This window comes from Trematomus bernacchii, unplaced genomic scaffold (assembly GCF_902827165.1).
Source record: "Trematomus bernacchii unplaced genomic scaffold, fTreBer1.1, whole genome shotgun sequence".
NCBI lineage: Eukaryota > Metazoa > Chordata > Actinopteri > Perciformes > Nototheniidae > Trematomus > Trematomus bernacchii.
The window spans coordinates 18,108,000-18,127,727 of NW_022987714.1; the positions used below are offsets into that span (position 1 = coordinate 18,108,000).

At 42.8% G+C, this 19,728-nt stretch overlaps 1 protein-coding gene across 6 annotated transcripts in view; it reads right to left on the bottom strand.

Moving 5' to 3' along the window:
* Positions 1-19,728, bottom strand: part of akap13 (A-kinase anchoring protein 13) — a 102,854-nt gene that overhangs the window by 6,206 nt on the left and 76,920 nt on the right. For 5 of the 6 annotated variants that reach the window (XM_034141740.1, XM_034141739.1, XM_034141737.1 and 2 more), the window contains exons 22-46: positions 18,459-18,615; positions 16,976-17,043; positions 16,747-16,804; positions 16,378-16,552; positions 14,020-14,129; positions 13,264-13,410; positions 13,077-13,186; positions 12,193-12,336; positions 11,081-11,206; positions 10,827-10,944; positions 10,586-10,706; positions 8,824-8,954; positions 8,568-8,644; positions 7,691-7,757; positions 7,497-7,611; positions 7,286-7,368; positions 7,003-7,191; positions 6,097-6,252; positions 5,576-5,646; positions 3,884-3,928; positions 3,333-3,383; positions 3,058-3,252; positions 1,836-2,117; positions 547-666; positions 198-420 (exon numbers count right to left, since the gene is read on the bottom strand). In XM_034141740.1, the coding sequence (XP_033997631.1) occupies positions 198-420; positions 547-666; positions 1,836-2,117; positions 3,058-3,252; positions 3,333-3,383; positions 3,884-3,928; positions 5,576-5,646; positions 6,097-6,252; positions 7,003-7,191; positions 7,286-7,368; positions 7,497-7,611; positions 7,691-7,757; positions 8,568-8,644; positions 8,824-8,954; positions 10,586-10,706; positions 10,827-10,944; positions 11,081-11,206; positions 12,193-12,336; positions 13,077-13,186; positions 13,264-13,410; positions 14,020-14,129; positions 16,378-16,552; positions 16,747-16,804; positions 16,976-17,043; positions 18,459-18,615 (3,139 nt within the window). The remainder of the gene's footprint in view (positions 1-197; positions 421-546; positions 667-1,835; positions 2,118-3,057; positions 3,253-3,332; positions 3,384-3,883; positions 3,929-5,575; positions 5,647-6,096; positions 6,253-7,002; positions 7,192-7,285; positions 7,369-7,496; positions 7,612-7,690; positions 7,758-8,567; positions 8,645-8,823; positions 8,955-10,585; positions 10,707-10,826; positions 10,945-11,080; positions 11,207-12,192; positions 12,337-13,076; positions 13,187-13,263; positions 13,411-14,019; positions 14,130-16,377; positions 16,553-16,746; positions 16,805-16,975; positions 17,044-18,458; positions 18,616-19,728) is intronic. The other variant, XM_034141736.1, reaches the window with a different exon arrangement.

Below are 19,728 nucleotides of genomic sequence, written 5' to 3' on the forward strand. Positions count from 1 at the left end.
TAAACACTCAAGGGAACACAGTATGGGTACCGCAGTTCTAGCTGTTGCTTTGCAATAGAAAATAACAACTTTTTTCTTACAGAAAGCAAAACAATAATCTTTTAATCAATAAAATCATGTTGAAATCAATGCTGTGTCATATTATTGATTTATTAAGTAAGCACTGCAGTCGTGTAATAAGCGGGAAATCATCGTACCCGTGGGAGTCTGCTCTTCTTTGCCTTTCTTCTTCCTCTTGTCTTTCTTCTCTTTAGGTTTGGTCAGCTGCAGCAGCCGGGGCAGCTGGGACTCCTTCTCTGCTCCCTGGGGCTTAGAGGAGGAGGACGAGGAGGAGGAGAAGGGGTTGAAGTGTTTGCCCATCCTCTTGGATCCGATGCGGAGGAAAGGTTCTTTGGCGGGGACCGAAGATGAGAGCTCAACCTGAAGAACATCAAGAAAAAGTTAAGTTATTTAAGTTTTCCTAGCACTCATATAGCAACCTACTAAACTGCATCACTGGTTTGTCTTCTTTCTATAAAACCGTTTTAATGACGGCTTTATTTTTACCCCTTTAAGCTGTTCTGCTGCTTCTTTTGAATCTAGATCCAGAGACCAGGTGCTGTGGGACCTCATGGAGTCTTCAGAGGTGGTGGAGGGGGTCCGCTGGTAACTCTGAAGCTGCTCCGACTGTAATGGTGCATCAAGACATAAAGTCATTTACAAGACCTCTGGTCAATCTTTAACCCAGTTCTAGTAGATGTTCTTCTACATTGATTCATGAAGCATCCTAGATCTATCTCCAGGACATCAGGATTACATGAGGTGTGCCACAGTGACATAGAGACACCTCCAACCTGCACATGATGTGCGCGTGATGTACGGGTGGTGTACAGGTGGTGTGATGGTGATTATACTGTTGGCCGAGGTGGCCCTAATGTGAATGATTGTGATGCAATGTTGATACTAAAAAGAAACTACAGTTTTTTACTACTTGAGGTTTATTTTTCGTAGCTGCGACTTAGGTTGAACGTATATACCGACTAACGGCGACTTGTTGAGTTCATTACCAGTTGCTTTCTTTGTTTGATTTGATCATTTTATTTAGCTAATTTAATGGTCTTTGTTGGAAGAACAAGTGAGATGCACCGCTGAGCAGGCAGAACGAGAGAAATTGTGTAAGCAGACATATTTTCACGTACTAGGGTTTATTTGGACCAAAGACGTTGATGGAAAGACTAACCAAGGCGGCTTTCGTAGCTATGGCCATCACTTCCATCAATATTGACAACATTGCAATCCACAACTTTGATAGTTAATATCTGTGAACACAGGCTCAATTCAGACACTTCATGTTGTACGCTATGAACCCCTGTGCAGAGTGGGCATTTTGCCCAGTTAGTGTCTAAAATCGCACACAGCCGTTATGCCCTCATCTGTGTACTCATAGTGCATTTTTCCAAACTGCGCATATGGACACACTTAGGCTTTTAATATAGCACATGTAAGAACAATAGAACGCATATTGACAGGTCGGAACACGAGCAGTCAGGAGACCTAACTCAGATGAATGCCACTGATAATCCATCATAGCGCAGAAACTAATCAGATCAGTTGGTGATCATTATTCTGTTGGTCTATATGGCGAGTTTGTTTGTGTCTGATAGTCTGACTTTTTTTTTAAAGAATCTCAGAAATGCACATAATTACAATGTATCCATTAAGGCTTATGATGTCACCACTACGTCACCATGTAATCATGTCCATCCCATAGGGTCTACACTTACAATTGTTCAGTAATACAGTCATGTTTTGCTGATATCAGACACATGCTCTCCTGCTTCACACTGTACTCTGACCTCTTCTCTCTGCAGGGCCTCCAGTCGCTCCGTGTCTCTCCTCAGAGCGTCCTTGTCTCTCTCCAGCCTCCTCTGTGCCTCCCTCAGCCTCTCCAGCTCTCCCTGGTACTCCTCTTTCTTCCTCTGCAGCGTCTCCGCCTCCTCGGCCAGCTCCTGGTGCCTCTTCCTGCTCTGCTCCTCCTCCGCCTGCAGCCTCTCCTCTCGCTCTGCCAGACATCTCTCCTTCATGTCCCAGGCCTTCTCTCTCTTCCTCTTCTCTTCCTGGTGTGCAGCCTGCTGTTTCTGTGGAGATATTGTATTGTAGATGATCAGGAAGATGCTTCAATGCTCCCTTTATTATCTCCCTATCATTGGATACACTAGACCATCGTTTATGAGAGGAAAGGACATAATGCTGTGTCACAATTTAAATTCCTCGTATTGCAACATTCAAGGTGAAGCACCAACTGGACGTTCAAAGAAACAACCCGATAGTGATCGACAAATGCAGATCGAGTAAGTTACGGTGCTTATCGAGCATCGAACAACTGGCAATAACTTAATAATAACTTGCTAAAGTGCTTATGCTGCTGGATATCTTAACCTATAATAATATATCAACGTTTATTTAATAATTGAGTTATATTTTGTATTAACTAATAATCTGACCATGTATCTGTAAAAGATAACTAAAGCTGTCGTGGAAAAAAATGTAGTGGAGCAAAAATGACAATATTGGCTTCCTAAATGTAGTGGAGTACAAGTATAATGAAAAAAAAGTTTTTAATTAAGTACTTCAGTAAATGTACTTCATTACATTCCACCAATGACGGCATAGTAAATGTCGCCAACGTGTAAGCAATGTATTTATCGCAGAAACTATTATTTATAAAAATAGTTTTATACATACAGTACATTATATGCATCATACAAATTATAATATATAATAATACTAATTATTTTTTTAAATTGTATTTAAACCTTGGTAATGAAGTCATTTTTTCACTTTTGTCCACGTTTTTAAAGCCTGCATGAAACAACATGATAAGAATGGATGACGCGAAGTGTCTGGATATGCCTCTAGTAGTCGGACATTTAGTTTTCCTACGGCAGACGCGTATCAATTACATCCTCCGTAACATATTAATTACGTCGCCTATTGTAATTGCCGTTGTTTTTTCTAAAGTCCAGATGAATTCTTTCTAAAAAGAAAAGTCTTATGAACATTGTAGTGAAAGGTTACCTGCAGGGTGGCCGCCTCCTGGCGCTGCCTCTCCAGACTCCTGTGTTTCTCCTGCTCGATGAGGGAGGAGGGCCGGGAGGAGGAAGAGGAGGAGAGGGAGGAAGACGACGAGTGTCTGGAGGAATTGGCCACCAGCCGCTCGTTCAGGGTCTGCCGCTGGTCCTCGATGAAGGAGTCCTGCTGCACCACCACAGCCTAGAGGGAGGACAGGAGGGTTTAGGATGGATAGGATGAAAGGGTAGAGGGCATGACCTTTGAACTGAGGGCGCTGGTACCTGGAGTGAGATCAGCAGGTCGTGGAGATGCGTCACGCTGTGCTGCACCTGCTGGAGGGACACAGAGCTTTCAGTTATTCTGTACTATGTAAATTAAACACATCTTCACATGATATTATGATGTTATGTCACAGACAAATGTAATGGGGAAAGATATTTAAGTACAAATTCTCAAAACAATGTTGCCAGCAAATGTGTTCAAAAACTCAAGTTAAGTACAAGTACCTCAAGAATGGTACTTAAGCTTCAGTAAATGTACTTAATGTAATGTTACTTTCCAACACTTGCCGGCACGCACCATAACCACGGTCAGGAGGCGGGGCTTCTGGTGTCATAGAGACAGGGAGGAGGGGCCAACTTTGAACGGTGTGTTTAAAAACTGTGAACTACTAATCCTAGCTACTGTACCTTCAAATAATACCGTACCAGAGATATATTATAACATATTTACGTTACGAATTGCTTCATAACTTACAGTTAAAAAGTTGAAGCAGTAAATGAGTGTTTCTGATAACCCTGCAGTGAGTGTTAGAAACAGGCAGCATTCTTACCTCATTGTTTCTCTTCAGCATCATCTGTAGGCTGGCAGTAGCTCCCTGAGGCCACACACACACACACACACACACACACACACACACACACACACACACACACACACACACACACACACACACACACACACACACACACACACACACACACACACACACACACACACACACACACACACACACACACACACACACACACACACACACACACACACACACACACACACACACATTACAGCACATGTTACAGCACACAGTCATGCTGTAATATAATGCTAGCAGAGAGTGTGTCTAGACTGTGAGCAGCAGAGATATTGGAGCAGATATGTGCTTGGCTGAAGCGGAGTGGAAAATGACTGATGATGTGCTGACTGGAATAAAGTGTTCAGAATCAGAATACCTTTATTCCTCCCACAGAGGGGACATTTACATTCCCATTCATTATAGAGGGTCATGTGTTGGTTTAAAGCTATAGTGGGGAGTCTTCTGTTAGATATGTTGACATTCCCTTTATACCACAACAGTTTGTAGAAATGACCTAACTACATACCTACCAACAATCCTTCCTTTATAGCTATCTTATTTCCAACCTTCCAACTTACCTGCTAACCTATCTACCTTTCATCCTTCCTTCCAACCTACTTTATTTCCTTCCTTCGGCCCTCCATACCTAACCTCCTTTCAACCTTACTTCCTTCCCTCCTTACTCCCTACCTACCTTCCTTCCTTCCAACAATCCTTCCTTCCTTTCTTCCTATCTTATTTCCGTCCTTCTTTAAACCCCACCTACCTTCCTACCTACCTTCCTTCCTTCCTACCTACCTGTCTTCCTTTCATCTATCCTTCCTTTCATCTATCCTTCCTTTCATCTATCCTTCCTTCCTTTTTCCCTTCCTAACTCCCTTATTTCCTTTATTTCTTCCTTCCATCAATCCTTCTTTCCAAGTTCCTTCCTTCCTATATACCTACCTGTCTTCCTCCTTCCTTCCTTTTATCCATCCTTCCTTCTTTATTTCCTTCCTCCCTACTGTACCTTCCTTCCTTCCTTCCTTTTTACCCATCTTGCTTTTTTCCATCATAGCTTCCTTATTTCCTCCCTAACAACCTTATATCCTTTATTGCTTGCTTCTATCCATCCTTCCATCCTTCCTACCATCCTATTACCTGCCTTCCTTCCTTCCTTCCTTCCTTCCATCCGGCCTTCCTTCCTTCCTCTCCACTTTATGTACTTGATAACTGAATGTATCGTGGAGTAGAAGTTAAAGTAGCGGAAGATAAAAATACTAAGTAAAGTACATTTAACTCAAAAAGTACTTTGTATTTAGTTATTTTCCAGCACTAGTTTTGATCTAATCGCTTTGACTCGGTAGTTAAGTGATGCCGTGTCTTGCAGGTAATAACAATGTCAACAATAACACAACTATAACGATTTCCTGACTGTGTAAACCTGTGGGAATGTGTTTATTAAATGATGAATAGACGCAGAGATGAATCATATTTTTTGTGAAGACATAGTGAGTGAGTGGATGTTTCACTGAGGCTCTGAACCCTTCCATCTCTTCTGCTCTGTTTATCAGCTACCCTCAGTGACACCGACATTCATTTTTCAAAAGAGATCTGGGAACAAAATGCTGTCCATAAATCATTCATTGTGGAGACACATATATAGACAACACACACGCACGCACACACCTTCTTCAACACGCTGTCTGACTCAGTCCTGCGGAGGTCCAGAGACTCATCCCCCTCTTCTCTCTCTCCATCTGAGGAGGGGAAGAAAAGAAAAGAGGAGAGGAAGGAGAAAAGGTGTTTAGATTTTTTCTCCCAGCAGGCCATGTGGCTGTGGCTCAGGCATGTCTACGGTATTGAGGTGTGTGTAAGACGCGTTGGATGGAAGCATCAGCTGAATGACAGGTAATGATCAAATAAAATCATTGAATACAAGGCTCAATTCAAGGCACACATATGTAACATAACACAAATTGCATTTTATCATCCCAATATGTTTGTAAGTGTGTGTGTGTGTGAGTGTGAGTGTGAGTGTGAGTGTGAGTGTGTGTGTGAGTGTGAGTGTGTGTGTGAGTGTGAGTGTGAGTGTGTGTGTGTGTGTGTGTGTGTGAGTGTGAGTGTGTGTGTGAGTGTGAGTGTGAGTGTGTGTGTGTGTGTGTGTGTGTGTGTGTGTGTGTGTGTGTGTGTGTGTGTGTGTGTCTTACTCTTGCTGCTGTTCATCTGGTGGCTGTCGAAGCCCCCGAAGGTCTCGGCTCTCCGGGGCAGACACACCGGCCCCACAGCGCCCCCTGTCAGGCCGACAGGAGCACTGCAGCCTGCCCCCCCCACCCCACTGCTGACCACCGCGTGCAGGCTCTCCACTGAGACAGGGGGAAGAGCTTTTAGTTAATACCACAGTGTAGGAATACTCTACCTATTAGTTTATCACTGCCTTGAAATCAAATGAGTTATTCATTAATTTCACTCAAGAATATGTTAGTGTTTTCATTTATTTTATCCCTCTTAAATCTTGTTTTTTTAACAAGTTGGTTTTGGATTGAAGGCATATGATAACGGATGTTTCTTTGTATTATTTATACTTAATGGAAAACATGTGTTTTTATTCCATCTATGGGAAAAACAAGTTTATAAAAAAACAGAGCATTAAAAAATACAAAGAAAAATGAATATTCTGTGACATGTAAAAGCCCTTCAATGTTTTTTTTTAACATAACATTGAAGAACCATACTAAAAGTATATGCAATGCAGAATGGCCATTTTCTAAATAATATATATGGTTTGAACAGGATTATAATTAGGGGTGCACTCATTGAAATGTTGACGTTGGTAAAGGTATCTTAAATACATCATAGTTGTTAGTTGGTTTTTATTTTGTATACAAATATGAACCTAAAAAATAACTAGTAACTTGGTAAATAAATGTAGTGTAAAGTACAATATAGCTTCCAAAATGTAGTGTAGAAGAAGTATAAAGTATTCTAAACTGGACATTTGAGCTTAAGTGCAGTACTTGAGTAAATGTACCTAGTTACTTTCTGACTGCAGAGACATGGAAACATTAACGTCTCGCCTCTGGCACAGGGACAACCTCCTTCAGAACCCTGCTCACCTTCTCTCAGGGCGTCCTTTATGATCGGCTCCCCCTTCGTGACATCATCAGGAGTCGCCATGAATAACATGCGCTCCCTGACCGGTGTGTGTCCATCGGGGGCGGAGCTACAGTCACCCAGGTCTCTGAAGATGTGCACCTTTTCCTCCAGCAGAGAGATGATCTGCTCGTCTTTCCTGCGCAGGAGCTCTGGAAGGAAACACAGAAGAATGAATGGATGATATTAAAGCAATAGAACAGAATGTGATCAAATACCATTGGGGGAAGGGGGGGGGGGGGTTACCTCTGATCTCCTTTGCTCTGTTCTCCTGCTGCTTCCTGTCTTCCTCTGTCTCACTGGGGACTCCCTCGTCCTCGTCTTTCTCCCTGTCGACACACAGAGAAGTTCAAATATTATCCAACAAACGTGTGTGTGTGTGTGTGTGTGTGTGTGTGTGTGTGTGTGTGTGTGTGTGTGTGTGTGTGTGTGTGTGTGTGTGTGTGTGTGTCCTCACATGCAGTGCATAGCGTCCTGTATGAATGCTCTCCAGGTGTTCCTCTCGTCCTTGCTGCTGGCCAACACCTCCACCATCTCCGGCCTCTCTATCCCAGCTGTGATGAGGAAGAGCCCTGCAGGAGACACGGCACCATTAACCCAGTTCACTCATTCATATCAACACACTCACAGGTTCCATGTGATCATACTGACCCCGCTCCTCGTTAGCCACCTCTCTGACGATGAGACTCTGTAGCGAGATGACTGTAGAGCGCTGGTCCTGAGGACATAGAGGCAACACATCAGAGTTAGATACTGTGTTATCTTAAACAAATGAAATTGTCCCGTATACATCCATGTCTGTCCAAAATGTCATTTTTGTCTAAAATGTTCATTATAATCATATGATTTCTTTAGTTATGGTCAAATACGAAGGTTACGTATGCCTACAAGCCCAGACGAGGCCCTCAAATGGACCCTTTACAATCAAAAACACGCTGAAATGTGCATTATCCTGGCCAGCCAATCGGGACGAGCCTGAATACGATTGGACCACGCAGTATATTAGTCAGGAAGCCAATGTATATTATCTTACACCCTCTCCAGCAAGCATTATAGGAGAGATAAGGGCTTTGTGTTTATAGAACAAGGGTTATAATGCGTATCCTTGGTTCCAACTCACACAGTCTCTACCCTCTACTGGACTCTATGGTACAGTGGGTGGAGCCCGGACGAGTGTACGCCATATTGATCAGCTTTAGATTGGTCGCCATCACCCACCTACTTTTTTATAACCCAGGCTGGCAGGGCGGAGAAGTAGTAGGCCAAAGCTAACAGGATGTACAAGACTGAACTGTGTAAACCCAGTGGGCGAATCGCTGATCGCTGACAAAAAAAGGACGGCTACGTTCCTACGCATTACCCAAAGAGTCCAATAAAGGGTGGAGTCGTGTGAGTTAGAACTTGTTTTGAAAGGTCCCGTGATATTGAGCGTTAAACACCAAATTGTAGTCTCAACATCCTTCTTTATGCCTTTGGGCGTTGGCTATCACTGGCGCATCAAAATGAAGGACTGCAATGTGCTACTAACCAATGAGGCAAAGGCATATTTCTGGTCTTTTTCCTGAAGAAACACCAACACATCAGACAGGAGCATGGCCTGCACATCTGCAACACAAAGACACACAGATGGTTACAGCAGAGTGGACTAAAGACACTGTTTGTGGTGGAATAGGTAAAGACAAAGGAGCTGATTTCTTTGACGATTCAACCCTCTGCTTTACAACTTTCCTCTGCAGAACAGAGCATGTGTTTGAAGAGGCTCGCAGGCTGCAGACACCGTGTACCTTTGAGTCTCCCTGCAGTGTTCTTCAGCTGCAGAGCTCCGTCATGCAGCAGCTTCCTGCCTCTCATCAGGTCCTCTCTGGCAAACATCTGGCCGCTCTTCATCCTCATGATGGACTTGCTGTCAGTGCGACTGGAGACGACAGAAAACAACGACATGTTTACTTTTCAACTTCACACTAGGGATGGGTATCGTTAAGGTTTTAACGGTACTACTACTTTTATCCATACCGCTTATCAATCCGGTCTTTTAACGGATTACTCTTATCGGTTCTTTTGGAGAAAAATATAAGGTAAACTAACTAAACAAATTGTGAACAAAACTAACATTGCTTTTTATTTAAATTACATACATAATATTTCACATCAAAAGAACCAACAATGTTTTAACAAATGGTATTAAATAATGTGATGACAGAACTGTAAACAGAATAGCTGAAACTTTAACTAAATAAATAGCTCAGTTCCCTCTAATCATGAACCCATGTTTGTATCATTGAGTTAACTCCGTGTGTTGCTGCTAGCATACATAACACCTGACGTGGAAACGTTACTCGTGGACGGGGCTACAGAGCTACTAGAAAGACAGTCGAACCCGGTGCATTCCTCCGTCTGAATGTGGTGCACTTTTGCTAAATGTTTAGACAAACTGCTCGTGTTACCGCCCTCACATGCTAAACTCTTATTGCACTTTTGGTAACGAGCATTGTCCACATGGAGACGGGTAAAGTTTAACCACACCTCGGAGCGCTTAGTTCTCTCCACCTTCTCAGCCGTGTGTGTGTGTGTGTGTGTTGCTGCATGTAGCAGCTGCGTGTGTGTAAACTGCCCCGCCCCCTCGCACACAGATGGGAGAGAGATCTCTCGTCTGGATTGGAAAGATCGAAAACACTAAAAATAACCATAGACGCATTTTGCAGTCTTTTTGCGTATTGGAAACGGAGTTGGCGACACTAAAGCTGCAATATAATGTTTGTGTAGCAATAATACACATGACATGTGTTTTAGATGTCTCCAGTACCGATAAAAAGACCGATAACGTCGGAGCTTAACGGTACCACGGTCTTTAATAATTCAGCCCCGGGGCCCATTTAATACCGGGGCTCGGTACCCATCCCTACTTCACACTGAGTCACAAATAATTAAAAACACCAATTTACAAGAGATCCAGCTGCTTGACTCTGGAACGCTTGATCACATGTCCACATCCAGAAAGGCGCCATCGGGCATTCCTCATGTTTCTTCATCCTCTTATTTTTGATTTGTAATGAATTGTGTGACTTTGTTTCAGTGTAAACAAGCAACTGGAATTTGTTTTCCCCTAAATGATACAATTATCAAAGGGGGCGGGCAGAATTCCACAATAACAAGTGTGCTTGAGAACTATTGTCACTTCGTTCTGTGGTTAATGCTTTGATTAACACAAGTTTGTATTGAGATGGTCAATTAGAAAGCAACACTTTTCTGTTTACTGGTTTAAGAACAAAACAATGATTTAGTTACTTTTACTTGTCTAAGAAAGAAAAACAATTTAAACAAAGGTTACTGGATTTTCTTTCATTACTATCTCTAAAATATGCAGCAGTTGACAGGAGGAAAATGTAATAACAAAACGATTTTCACTCTGAACTACATCAGGTTACGATTATCTTCATAGGCCCCCACTGAACTTCAGACTATAAACTGTGGTGGGCTCTGTCAGACCCTTTGGAACAGAAATGAGTATTGAATCAGTTTTCTAAAGTCACAGTGTGGACGGTTTACCTGTAGACTTCCTTCAGCCTCTGCTTCTTGCCGTGCTCGTTCACCTTGCTGTCCACAGCCGTGATGAGCTCCTTCACACAGCGCAGAGCTTCACACACACAGCTGTGGTCCTCATCAGAGTCTGCCAGAGCACAGAGGAACACATGGATCACACACTGAAGCACAGAGCAGGCAGTCACCCTCTCTCTGGGGGGAATCACTGTTACATTCCTTTGTATGCAGGACGTGTCTTCACTCGTACCTTTAGTGTGCTGCAGAATCCTCTGGATGAGGACGGGGTACTTGGTGATCCTCTGAGTGATCAACAGAATACACTCTGGAATACTGAGCCTCCGCACTATGCTGCTGCTCATCGTTTTCTGCACACACACACACAGAGGGCATTATTGTACCTTTGTATCCACGTAACACCATGCAGATGAATTACAGCTCTGTAACAACCCCTAAAATGTCCCAAAAAGACATGATATGTTTGGATTTGAGATGGGTGCTGACCTTGATGAAGCCTTGGAAGCGTTTATCTTTGGCGTGCAGGTCTTTGTAGAGATTAACCGCTTCACTGTGGCGACTGCAGAACTTCCCGTAGACTTTCTTCATACGATCTGCGCTGCAGCCTGAAAACTGGAGTTAAGAACACTTTCAGAATCCCCTCAGATGACAGATTCTCTTTAATGTTCATTCACATTTCAGTGGATGATAACAATTCAATGTATTGATTGAATGGTAGGACATTCAAACAAGAGGAAGACAAAGTTCAATTGAACTTGAAGGAAATAACTTCTAACCTCTGATGCCCCCCACTGGAGAAAGGAGGCAACAGCTCATGAAGCCTCAAGTCCAACATGTGTATTATCGGGTTATTGTGGTGTGGGGGCATAATGCACAACTTCTAGAGGCTGTCAGTATCATGACAACTTACTGTACATGAAGTGGTGCAAGAAGAAGTCCTAAACCCAAAAATGTGTTTAAGCATTTAGATTTGAGCATTTTTTCAGGTTTTCTTGTCTTGTTTTTTTAGGTTTTGGTTTGATAAGGTCTGTCTATGGTTGATAAAAACGTAAGAAATGTTCATTTTTTGTTTTAGGACATAAACAAAAGTAAATACCCCACTGGTGAATGTCTCAAGCTTTTTTTGTGTCTTAATAAAAGACGGTTGCTAACAAGTGGCTAAACAAGACCACTAAACGTTATCAAGCTGAACATTAGCCGCCTTTAGCTTTGATGGTGACGTGTCATGAGACTGTTGTTTGTTAATAGCGTGACATTGTCATTTCTTCTGGCGATTGCATATATGCTTAAACTATTTTCTGTATTATTACAATATCCAATGAGAAAATGCCTTTGCTTTTAGTAGAGGGGGCCCTTGCGATACTAACTTCCAGGTCAGCCTACGTCAAAAATACGTCATCACTGCACCACTATATATTAACTGCTAATGTATTGTGAGATGACCAGTGATTACCAGGTGTGCAAATGTGTTCCCTGAAGTAACCGTGGACCACCAGAGGAGGTTTCAGTAGTCGGTCTCCCTCCCCATCACAAGAGTCAAGTATCAAACATTATCTCTTGAGCAGGAATCGTGTTGTTGTTCTCCTCCTCTTGCTCACCTGGTTGAGCAGCACATCCCCGATGCTGCAGATCAGGAAGTTGCTGCTGCCCTCTCCCTCAGTGGACGAAGCCTTCTTCCTCTCCAGGAGCAGGGTGAGGAAATGTGTGTGCGTTTCCAACAGGTCATCCAAAACAGGGAAAATCTACAGAGAATGATCAACAGATTTTAATTCAAGTATTTTATTGATGATATCTTATTAATGAAGTGAATTGGTTAGCTTAGGTTCAGGAGCAGGGCCACGCCTCCACCACTACTGGAATCACCAGCTAAGCTACCATTACCGCTCAACACATCCCACCTCCTTTGTCTCCAATGTTCCCTTCCACTCATCCATCCCCCATTCTACCTCGTCTTTACCCACATCCCTACATCCCTTCATCACTTCATTCCTCCCTCCATTCTTTGACCCTACATCCCTCCCTTCCTGTAACCATTCACTCCTCCCTCCTTACATTCTTTCAACCCTCCCTATGTCCCTTCATCCCTTCCTACATCCCTCCCTCTCTACATCCTTCAATCCCTCCCAACATCCCTTTGCCCATTCATCCCTCCCTCCCTTCAACCTTTTAATCCCTCCCACCCTTATCCCTTCCTCCCTACATCCCTTCATACCTCCCTATGTCCCTTCATCCCTTCATCCCTCCCTCGCTACATTATTTCATCCCTCCAACCACCCTGTGACCCATTCAACCCTTCCCTCCCTCCCTCCCTCCCTTCATCCCCTCAACCTCATAATCCCTCCCTCCCTTATCCCTTCGCCCCTCCCTCCTTACATACCCTTCCCCACTCACATTACAGTCAATATGTCCTGTAAATAAATCTAACCAACATCTTGTGGTGGTCCTTGCTAGTGAAACTGTGTGACACTCAGCAGATCCTCACCTTGTCCAGAGTTGTATTGTCCAGCTGCAGGTCCTTGTGCAGGCCTTTGTAGTACACCTCCGACATGATCCTCAGAGTCCTCACATGGTGGAACTCTGTCTGGTACAGCTCTGTGGAGAGAAGATACATATTATGTACACATACATGAACGGAGCATTGACACATACAACTCTTCCTCTGTCTCTACCATAGATGACGTCTTGTTTCTTGATTTCATCTTTCTTCAACGTTTTCAAGAACTTCTTGTCCATCGTTCCGCTCCAAGAATCAGCTTCTAGATCTTTGACGTCCCACTCAAATTCTCCCATCAGCTGACTGTCCATCATCTCAGTACCTGCACAAACGCACACACATAATAAGAAGGGAAACACTTCAGAGACACATTCTCCATTTTTTGTATACAGGTTATCAGTGTGTGTGTGTGTGTGTGTGTGTGTGTGTGTGTGTGTGTGTGTGTGTGTGTGTGTGTGTGTGTGTGTGTGTGTGTGTGTGTGTGTGTGTGTGTGTGTGTGTGTGTGTGTGTGTGTGTGTGTGTGTGTGTGTGTGTGTGTGTGTGAGTGTGTGTGTGTGTGTGTGTGTGTGTGTGTGTGAGTGAGTGAGTGTGTGAGTGAGTGAGTGAGTGAGTGAGTGAGTGAGTGAGTGAGTGAGTGAGTGAGTGAGTGAGTGTGTGTGCAGGGGCGCCGTAAGGGGGTGAAAAGTTAGAACGATTCTAAGGGCCCGTGACTGACAGGGGCCCAAAGAATTTTAGAACATTAAGAAAAAAACGTTTAAGTAACCAATGTGATATCTTTTCATGGGGCCCAAAATCCCTGGCGGCGCCCCTGTGTGTGTGTGTGTGTGTGTGTGTGTGTGTGTGTGTGTGTGTGTGTGTGTGTGTGTGTGTGTGTGTGTGTGTGTGTGTGTGTGTGTGTGTGTGTGTGTGTGTGTGTGTGTGTGTGTGTACCTTCATCAGTGAGGGACTCGGTGGAGGCGTTGACTTTGCTCCCCTTATGGAGCGAGTCGGTGGACTGGGACAGAGACTTCAGGCCCTTCAGTGGAACCTCAACATCGAGCCTAGAAGGGACATAACAAAACATTTAAGACTACAGCATGTACACAGGCTGCTTCACACAGGGAACAGAGAAGGACCGACTGGGACAATAAATACAATGTTTGATCGCTACAGAGGGAAGTAATGAACAAGTGAGGGCACAAAACTCAGCTCTGTGCAGGGAGAAGAGGTCTTAGTGGTGACTTAAAGGAAGTCACTGATGGCGCATTTCCACTACACGGTCGGCCTCGGCCACACTCGGTACGGCTCGGTACGGCTTGGCCGCGTTGGGCCTTAACAGGGCCGACTCACTTCATGCTGCGCTTCCATTACAGTTTAGGAACTGGGGTAGTTACTATAGTAACGCAGTGTAGGCGGAGCCGTGACGTCATCTTCAATGAGAAATCCAGAAACACAACACAGCCGTTAGCTGTGAGCACTCAGAGCTCACAGCTCCTTATATATGTTCAGAAACTCGACAAAAGTTAAACAAGTACAAACCACAGACTGCCTGTGTCATGGTGAATACAGTCGCTGCTTAATTTATGTCTGTATAGGCCGTTGTTGTGAGTGTGGACGGTCGGGGCATATACTGCGTTAGCTTAGCCAATCTCCATCTAGAAAAACACGAATTTTAAAAGGTTTTTCGCCTGCCGTCTGTCTGCAGACTTGACAAAGCATTAATTCATGGCTTTTACTAACCGGTATCAGTATGTTGTTACTTCGGCATCATTTTGAAACGTGTATTACAATTAAATCACGGTCAAATATGTCCATCTTGTTGTAGTTCTAGCCCTCTTGCCAGCGCTCCTCTCTCTAGTTTAGCATACTCAGCCCGACTCAGCCCTGTTTGTTGGCCCCGATAGAACCACAATTTTCTAGGGCCAGAAAAGAGGGGAAAAAGTGGCCCCGCGCCGTGCCGCGCCGGAACGAGGCCTAGTGGAAGCACAACCAAAAAAGGGGACGGCACGACACGGCACGCTTAAAGCGAGCTACGCGCTGCAATGGAAATGCGCCATAAGATAACAAGATGAGGGCTGTTCTTGCAGTTCAAACCCAACACAACATTTAATACAAGTCCTATGATAAAATATCACATTGGGTTGTCAATGTTAATGTGTTATTGTTTGCGATTAATCTGAAACCCTTTAAAAAGAATTAACGAAATGATTTATACTGCCAAGAATGACCCAAACTTCCTCTGCTCATTTCAGCACGAATGAGGAAGCAGCACAAGAGACATGACGAAGAGCCATCACGACCTCAACTATAACTACCAGTGTGGTTGAATCAGAGGAAAGGCATTTTGCTGAAGCATGCGCCAGCTCCTTGGAGTTGCAGAGGAGTGTGAGATACAGTAGTAGACAGGGTCTCCACTGTAGGAACAGATAGTGCTGCAGTATGAGAGCAGCAGAGACGATACACCCTCACATTACACAGAGGGGGATCACAGCGGCTCTCTGTGACAGCAGCTTTGTTTTGTGTCAGGAAAATTATCGGACGTCATGCCAATAATTCAGAAATCATGTTATAATGAAGTTTAAAACTTCTTACCAGTTTGTCATGCATTTCTATATCTACACCACACAATAATTGCTTTTATCTCAAAATACAAGTGAATACTAGTATTTGAAACTTTTGATTATCACAGATTACTATCCCAATTACATATTTTTTGTATAAATTGGCAGCACTGTTACAGAGCCATGGTCAGTTGGAAATTATGATTTACGTATTGTTACGCGAATACGTAACAACTGGTTCAAACTTTTGTTAAAATAACAACACATATTTACTTCAGAAATTAGACGTAAATCTAGACAAATTATTCACAAAGAATTGTTTTTATTTTTATTGTCAAAGTTTTTCAATAACATATTTTCTTGGAATTTACCATTTCTGGAAGTGCAGGATAGAACAATTTACAATTTAAGGCGGCTTTTGTTTACCCTGAATTACTGTTTATTTATAGAATAATTGTGTTATTAATTCTTAAGAAAGTGTTTAATTGTTACATTTGTGTTTGGTTTAATGATGTTTAAAAAGGATGATCATTTTTGGATTTGTTTCACAATTGATTGTTAATGTGTGTTTGACTGAAAGTGTGTGGACCCCAGACAGAATAGCCAATACTAACAGTAGTGCACTGTGTGTGCGTGTGCGTGTGTGCGTGTGCGTGTGCGTGTGCGTGTGTGTGTGTGCGTGTGCGCGTGTGCGTGTGTGCGTGTGCGTGTGTGTGTGTGTGTGTGTGTGTGTGTGTGTGGTTCTCACCCTGCTATGTTGCTGGTGGAGATGCTCTTGGACAGGTTGCTGTGCGGGTTGAAGATGCTGTTGTGTCTCCGTGGAAACAACGCGGGGAGCTGGTCATCAGGAGTGGTTGCCGTGGACCAGCGTTCCCGTGACGAAGACGAGGATGCAGATGATATAGATGATGCTGAAGATGTAGCTGCATACAAACATCAAAGTGGACTTACTATACCAATAGTAGCGAGGAAATACAGATGTATAGTGGACTGAGAAGGCTTTTTATTAACAGTTTAAAAGGTACTGGGCTCCTCCTAGGCTTAAAAAAAACGTACTCGACTCATGTATGATTATTTCTCTACATGTTCAACAACAGCAGTGTGTATGTGTTCTTACATTTAGTCCTCAAGCTAACAGCTGACCCAGGAGCAGCTTCGGGCACTGGGGATGGCTGCTGGGACAAACACAGGACGTCATGAGGTCAACTTTTTAGAATAGTTGAAGATAATTTGTCATACAAATAATTATGATTAATTATTTCAATGTCTATTCATTCTGTATCTTTTCTTCCGCTGATGAGTTAATGGATACTTTTAGAGAAAAAGCCGGTGAGTATCAGACCTACCTTTGTTTTGCTCTTTGTGCAGACAGACAGACTCTCTCTGCAGCACTTATGGACATGGGCTCCACAGTCTGTGAACAAGATCACATCACACATTTTATAAAACATATATACACCAACCCTAATGTTTTATTCATGGCCTGTGATGATATGCTACTGTTGTGCTTTTAAAAATGCAGACATACACTACAGTAAGTAACATTAGATAGGGCAGGATGTCCAGCAGAACTGAACACTATCAAATTAAGCTGGATATAAATGTACAAGGCAGAAGAAGTTATTCTATTTTTTCAGAAACACTGTAGGCTGTCAATTTAGATCATTTGTGACAAAGCCGCCAGAGGAAAAAAAATAACACTGGGCAAACTTTCTCATCTTACATCCAAGTTTCCAACAAGATTCTACAGTTGAAAAGTACACTCAAGTCTGTTTCTGACAGCCTTTCAAAGTTAAGAAGGACAGTCAAATATGTTTCTGATCAATAACGTACAGTAAAACAGTAGACTAAAAGATGTTTCTGACAACATATAGGCAGTAATTGCATCCTGATAAATATTGATCATTTCTGCCAACTGCAGCCTAAAAGCTTCAAATCAGTATCATTTGAAAGCGTGAGTGTGGTTAGTTTTTATGTTTGATCACTTTAGCTGAGGAGCAGTGACATCATAATGAACGAATCTCAGATAGTCAAAGAGTTGCAAAAGGTTCACATCTATTTTTAGAATCACCAGGGTTGACTAGAGAAGGTGGAAAAGGACTGGAATCATACATTAGTAACGTTTTCTTCACAGTCATTTTGATATTATAACACAAAAAATGACTGATTGTTTACATTAACATGCAACCTAATGTCTAATGTCAAAAATAAGTTAAAGTTTAGTAACACAGAAAGGTAGTCCTATGACTAAAGTGATTAGTAGAGTATTTTTACATAATGTCCTTTAAACTAACAGTATGTATTAAATGTATGTCAATAGTGTGTGTTACATAAGTTATTATAGTTAATATGGCATATGAATAAAACTACATTTGGACGTCAGGTTAAAAAAACTCTTCAAAAGTAATTTACAGTAAAGAGCCTGTTTGAGTTAAAAAATGATAACGTGTTCAAAGTTATTTAGGATGTCTGGTTACGTTAATGTGTGCTCACTATCCCCAATAATAAAACATAAATATGATCCTAAAGGTAGACTAATAGAGCAACATCAGAATGATTCACAATGATTCAGAAAGGATCACATGTCAGCAGCTTCTGCTTTCTTCTTTCAGTTTGGAAATGAATGTGTTCTAAGTAATGTGACCGCTGATGAAAGTGAATGTGGATCTGTACCGTGAGAAGAGAAGGGTTAGAGTGAAACTACCAAGGTAACAAGAGGAAGAGGAGGCCACAGAGGAGGAATCAAGAGAGTTGGGCAGTAGAGCGATGGAGATGAGATGATATTTGGAAAACCGGGGTGAAGGGAACAGGAAGGAGGGAGGGTCTTACTGTTGCACAGGAAGGTGTCTTTGCTGTGCAGAGGTTTGGAGCAGTGCAGACAGGAGGAGGGGGCACAGGGACTGACGGGGATGAAGAGGTGACCGTTAGTGCTCTTCTTCTCTTTCTCCTTACTCTCCCGCTCCTTCTCTCCTTTCTTCTCCTTCTCCTGGAAGCAATGAAACAGAGGGATGTTCATACAGAGATCAACAGGTTCTGTCATATTGATTTCAGCAAGTCATAAAGCCTCAGTAATTCACAACACTGCCCACAATATATATCATAATATACTAACATACCCAGAGATACAACTTTATGTATTTTATTATAAACTGTATTATTGCCCAGCTGTAATACTCTCTAACTGTATGTGCATAAGGGAAGGGAAGATGGCCGACCTCTCCCACCCTGAATATAAACAGACAGACAGACAGATTTTGCTTACCCTATCAGGTGTGATTTCTCCTCTCCACCTCACAGAGCGATTAAACCTGTCACTCAACATGACTAACTGCTGTCTCCTACTCTCCTGTCTGTCTGTCTGCTCTTTAATGCTCAGTGTGATTCCTTCTTGATGAAGTCATTGTGTACAAGCTGCTGCTGTCTGGATGCTTTTAAATCAGGAAGGGAGCTCAAGGTGTACCCACACACACCCCCACACACACCCCCACACACACCCCCACACACACACACACCCCCACACACACACACACACACACACACACACCCCCACACACACACACACACACACACACACACACACACACACACACACACACACACACACACACACACACACACACACACACACACACACACACACACACACCACACACACACACACCACACACACACACACACACACACCACACACACACACACACACACCAGTTCCCCTTTTGCAGGATCCTTGTCAACACGTCAGCCCACTGTAAAAAAGTATCTAATGACAAAAACTCAAAAACGTTATGATACGTCATTAGATTTATTATTATTTTAGTCCAGACACTTTTGTTTTATTCTTTAAATGGGTTTTAACATGTTTTTAGCTTGCTTAATATTCTCTTCTCATTTACTGATTTGAATATTTACTTTCACTTCAGTTTTACTTAGTTTCACTTCTTACTTTAGTCTGCTGGGAGGGTTTCAGTGGTGGTTCTAGCACATTTTACACGGGGTGGCATGGGAGGGCGGACAGTACGTGGTATTTTATACTGTATAACCTATTTATTGTTAAATCATGGCCTAACACAAGTGTTCTTAATGCACAAGAGAAACCAGG